At 33.4% G+C, this 6000-nt stretch overlaps 1 protein-coding gene across 1 annotated transcript in view; it reads left to right on the forward strand.

The window, feature by feature from the left end:
• The window catches only part of LOC110112837 (clathrin interactor EPSIN 2), a 32001-nt gene that overhangs the window by 1373 nt on the left and 24628 nt on the right, over positions 1-6000 (forward strand). The window contains exons 2-3 of the mRNA XM_020845183.2: positions 4159-4244; positions 4417-4468. Of these exons, the coding sequence (XP_020700842.1) occupies positions 4210-4244; positions 4417-4468 (87 nt within the window). The 5' untranslated portion in view covers positions 4159-4209. The remainder of the gene's footprint in view (positions 1-4158; positions 4245-4416; positions 4469-6000) is intronic.

Consider the following 6000-nt stretch of genomic DNA (forward strand, 5'->3'; position numbering starts at 1 on the left):
GGAGATGACTTACCCCATAATTAGGCAGTCAGCTGTGCCGCACTTAAAAGAATATGCATTTAATTTCATACATAACATTGAAAATTGGGAAAAAAATATTATCTAAAAGATCTCTACATGCCTAAGATCAATTATTTACATACTTCTCATGCCTAGATTAATAGATATGGTTGGCACAAGATCAACCAAATTTAATTCTAGATAGTTTGATTTTTATTTTATCCAGAAAAAAATTCAAATATGCTGCAACAAAAAACTAGTGAATAATTCCACATGTAATAATCAGGCCCTAGCTCAGATGCAAACAAAATAGAGTAGTTTGTAACAACATTCAAAAGAATAGTAAATCGGCAAAGTGCTATGGACTTGTAAAGAATATGCTATAGGATTGTGATAGTGTTGCAAATGTAACCACTCATTGTCATGACATAGAATTAAGAAGCCAATGCTGTATTTAATCTATTTGGTTTGAAAAATTTAACTCCAATAAATTTAAAAATTGATATTCAACAAGGAGGTGAAGGCGTAAATTTTTAAGTTCCGTCAGTGGTGGTCATAGTCTCATATGTCCAAAATAGCTTTAGGAAGAAGCTGTACAGGGTTAGTTGGCAGAGGATTTTATGCAAATTCATGGGGAGAAGGTGAATAACAAGAAGAATCCAAGGAATTAACAACATATTTATGAAACAAGGTCAAACTAAATTCATTGAAGTTTGGATTAATGCTGTGATTTTTTTTTTTAAATTTTATTTTGTAGGCAGTAGCTTCAAAATGCACTACAAGATTTTAAATGGCTTGCTTTTCTCACATTGAATTTAACAAAGGCTCATGATGCAAGTCTTTTGAATTTAAACACAGTGTAACTTGATCACCATGTTTAAACTTCTCATGTAACCTGTTCACATCAACATAAATCTTATGATTATCATTATTAGCAGCTAGATTTCCTTGAATATCCTCTTGCAATTTATGCTTATTATGTAAATAATTACTATAATATGAGGTAAAAAAAAAATACTATAATATGAGGTAGTTGCTAAAAATGCTAAAATACTAATAGATGTTCTAATTGATAATGCTAATGACCTATAAGGAACTCTTAGAAAATACGATGATAACAAAATTAACAACAAACAAATCACATTATTATTATATGTCTATGTGAATGGATAAACTCTTTATTGAAAGATAATCAAATGGTTTAAAAATTAGTCATGATAAATTATACACCTTCAAGATTGACCAGATGGATGGCTTTTTATATTTCAATTTTTTAAAGAGATTTATCATTAATAATTTCCTTGAAATATTGATGCCACTTAGCTCATGTCATTAGGTTTGGCTATAAATTTGTATGCCAGTAAACCAAGAACTTAACAAAAATTCAACATCATTCTAATTATCCATCATAGAAACAATATCAACAGATAATTCATTAAAATTTTATTTTCATATTGTTCATTCGATTTATTAACTGCATAAGATTTGATGGCATCACATTAAAAAATAAATGTAATTCCTATTAGAAGTTTAGATTATAATTTGATCTGATGCTCGATTTCAGTTTCAAATTCAATTGTTGACTCTTGATTTAAGTATAGATTTAGATTCATGAATATGGTCTAGGTATACCTGTAGATTCAACATAATCAAATATGGATTCATAATTTAACTGTAAATCATATTTTGCATCTAATATATCTTTAAAAGAATATTCATGTACTACCATCTCTTCAACTTGATAAACTTGAGTCATTTATGATTCTTTTATTAGTATATTTTCCATAGATTTCGGATCAGATGTTATTGAGTTTTTTCTTAGGAATCAGTAGGTGCAACTACCCTAATAAAATGCTTGTAACATGCCCGATATTCAAAGATCTAGATAAAGTCTCATATAATATTTTCAATGAATCTTGTCTGAGCTCATTCCTAAACTCACGCCAAAGGTCTTTGATGAAACAAGTAGTGATAATAATATTGTCTAAAGATAAATCATGTGTAACTATAGGATTCATAAACCTTGCATAATATTTAAGTATGCTATTATTTTTTGTCTCCAACTTTGAAATTGATTATATAATTCATCTTGATATTCTACAAATGGTATATATTTCTCTTTAAGTATTGATACATGCCAATCCATGCTAATTATGTTTTACTTGCAATACTTGCTAAAATAGTTGAGCATACCTGATTAAACATTCCCCTAAACATGTTAGGGTTTCCACCTCTTCCATGGCCGCCGATGTTTCCTTTGCTTCCGATGTTGTCGGATTGATCTTCACTTCTAGCAATTTCTTCAACATCTCTTCCATCACGGCGAACTTCCCTTCCATCCTTTCATTATTGGATGAAATCTGATTTTGAAAATCAGAAAATTTTCCCTCCAAATCTGATTTAAGTTGCTCAATTTCTTCTTCTAAAACTTCAACCTTCTTCCCGACCATATTTCTTCCCAAGAATCACGAGAAGATCTTCTTCCGGATGAAATTTCACCTCTGAAATTTCAGAATTTCAGCCGTCGATGGTCCCTAGACAACGCTCTGATACCAATTTGATAGTAAATACTTGCGTTCGCAAGTAATCCAAGAGAAAATACTTGAGTTCACAAGCAACCCTAGCAATAATTGATAAAACAATAGAAATAATGCGAAAATCTTGATGAAATTAATCCAAAATGATAGATTGTAATAGTGGATTCAAAGCAAAAGCAAACACAAAGCAAGATACAATTGATCCTCAATTCGAGAGGAGGGTTGTTCTCTCCCAATCTCTAGATGATGAATCTAGAGCACAAGACGCCAAAGAAAACTACAAGAGAACCCAAGAGAACAACTCAAAGCATGCATAACCCTCATCCTAAGCAACCCATACTATTAATACATTAATTCCTTAACTCAAAATTCCCTCCAACCCCTAGCTGCCCCTCTCTCTCTCTCTCACCTTAATTTACTTCATAGTGGGGTCCACTAGGCTTGGGCGGCATCAATTGGGGGGTGGGGGCGGTTTGTTCGCCTCCTGTAGACTAGAGCCAGCCCAAGGTGGGCTGGCTGGGCCGGTTCAATGAGAACCGGCCTAACAAAAAGCTAATATGGATGTGTGGCAAAGTTGGGAAGGATAAATTAAGAAATGACTATTTTAATGGAAAATGCTAAGAGTGACATTTCGATTACAAATAAGGTGACTGGAAATATATCCTGATGATTTGGATATGCACAATAAAAGGTTGAACACCCATTAAGATAAGCTGATAAAATTAGTGTCAGATTAGGAATGAAAATGAGTAGCCTAAGATTGTATGGATAGAAATTGTTCAAAAAGATTTGTGAATAATAAATTTAACACTTTAGACAACACTCGATAAAAATAAACGAAGAATGATGATTCAAAATGCCTATCCTAAATAGTTGGGATAAGGCTATTGATTATGATGCTTATTCCAAATATTCTTATGAGCTGTTTGGTGATATTGAAGGTTTATGGTACTTGTAATCCCTTAATCCTACCTGCATCCAACAAATTCATACCATTTATCTTATGAAATTTGTAGGATCTCCTTAGATACTTAATTTTATGCTATAATTCTACAAAAATAATTTACAAGTATTTCCATTGCAGAGTAACATGGTTCACATGCTAGAAATGTGCTAAATTATGTTGAATTGGATGTCATGTTCCGTGAATTTGTTTGTTTAATGAATTAAATAGATTTCTGGTACTCTCCCCGAATCAAAGTCGTTGCTCTTTTGTACATTTTAATCAAACTTCTGTATACTAGGTTAGATAAAATAAATTCTTCATTAATGTGCCCAATTTCATAGTGCTGGCTCTTTTTATAATTAATTTTTGTTGGGATCACTTTCTGAAGTGCGCTAACAGTATGTATCAACCTTGGCTTTCTGTTTCTTTCATTCTAAGTATTTTTTTTGCGCAGTACTAGTTACCATTTGATTCCTTGTAAAGTATTTCTATTTTTTACTGGTGCTATGCTTTAAATTATTTTCTCTGAAACGACTCTTCTACGTTGACGACTTTTAAGCTCATCTTAATTATGCTCTCACATTCTTACTCTATATTTGAAACCTTTTGATGAACAGCTATTTCTTCCATGTCATTAATTTTAAAAATTTTCCTCCTTACATGTCTTCCTTGCAGAAGTCTTTGCATAATTAACTGAAAGGTGATTGCATTTTATTCACCAGCAGCATGAAGAAAGCTTTTGACCAAACTGTTAGGGAATTGTAAGTTTTGGCATCTTGTGAAATTACTACCATTACAAGTTTTACTATGTAGACAATCCCAAGGTTACTAAGTTGGATGTAGTATGCGATAGCTATACAGACTATGTTTTAACAGGAAGATCTGCTGATTTTTTATCTTGTGGTTGTAATGCTTTTATCTGATGTCCTGCAGAAAGAGAGAGGTTAACAAAAAGGTTTTGAAGGTACCTGGAATTGAGCAAAAGGTAATCATTGACTTGCTTGTCTCAGTTAGATCAATGCTGCTTCTTAACATCTCATATTTTTAATTATGTAGAGAGGTAACTCATGATAGAACGAGGAAAATGTATGACAAGCAATAACTAGAAGAAATTATGCTAAATAGGTTAAGTGTAGAATTATCTTTCACACGTCTGCGCACATAGTTATATATATATATATATATATATACACTCACACTAGATAGTGATAGGAGTAAGACAAGGATAATTATTAAGAATGACTAGAAAAAAGAAAAATACAATTTCACAAAAAGAGATAACAATAAGCATCCTATGGATACAACAACAACAATAACAACATCAAGCATTTGTCCCACTACGTGGGGTTGGCTACATGAATCCTTTTTCGCCATTCTGTCCGGTTAAAAGTCAAATTCTCATTTAAATCTAATAAAAAAAGATAATTTATAAAATTTTATAACCAAGTCTTTTTAGGTCTACCTCTACCTTTCTTAACATAAGTCAAATCTTATACCTCAACTTTCCTAACCGGGTCATCGGAAGTCCTCCGTTTAATGTGACCAAACCATCTAAGGCGACTCTCTCTAATCTTATCTTCCACTGGAGCTACTCCAACTTTTTCACGTATATCCTCATTTCGTATCCTATCTCTAAGGGTCAATCCACTCATCCACCTAAGCATCCTCATCTCTGCAATACTTAACTTAGGGTGCGTTTGGGACGACTGCAACTATCGGTAAAGTAGGTTACAAAATTGTTGTACATAAAGCTGCTTTCAAAAATTGCTGTACAAAAATCATTATATTCTGTTTGGGAAGTATAACTGTTAAATTGCTGTGCTGCAGCTGTATGCGAATAAATTACCTTTATACCCTGATATATTGAGATGAAAAAGAAATGTAAATGTCAAAATTTTCAAAAAATTTATATGCTAATTAGTAACCATTCTAAATAAAAAATAAAAACTGTAACAATTGTTGGAAGAAATATCTCGCCTAAATATAAAACAATAAAGTAATGAGGGATTAGTAGAGAAGCAATTGATATTAGGTATAAAAATTATGGGATTAGGGGATAAAATTTCAGGAAAATACTTCATCCTCGCTGAATCTCCCGGCGTTACAAATCCGCTCGAAGAGCTCTCCACCGGCGGCGTACTCCATGATGATCGCCAGGTGCGTCGTCGTCAACACTACCTACCAACCAACAAAACCCTACACAATTTGAAACGAACTAGAGCTAATGCACAGTAAGTTTTTATTTTTGTTTACCACAAACGCAACAAAAAAACTAGAAATAAAATTTATTAAAAAATAACGGAAAGATCAAGATCATGTATTACAATTCAGCTTTCGACTTCCATTCCGTCGAGGACGTAACACTGCCGCCATCAGCAGAGGACGAAGACGACGGCGTCCGGCTTGTTCTGCTACTCCGGCTCACATCCTTCAGCGACGACGCAGCCCCGCCGTTTCCGTCGCCGCTATACCGTATAGAGCCGCTCCTCAGCCGCCGCCGCCCACCTTCGAGACCGC

Source organism: Dendrobium catenatum, unplaced genomic scaffold (genome assembly GCF_001605985.2).
Source record: "Dendrobium catenatum unplaced genomic scaffold, ASM160598v2 original_scaffold_27042, whole genome shotgun sequence".
Lineage (NCBI taxonomy): Eukaryota > Viridiplantae > Streptophyta > Magnoliopsida > Asparagales > Orchidaceae > Dendrobium > Dendrobium catenatum.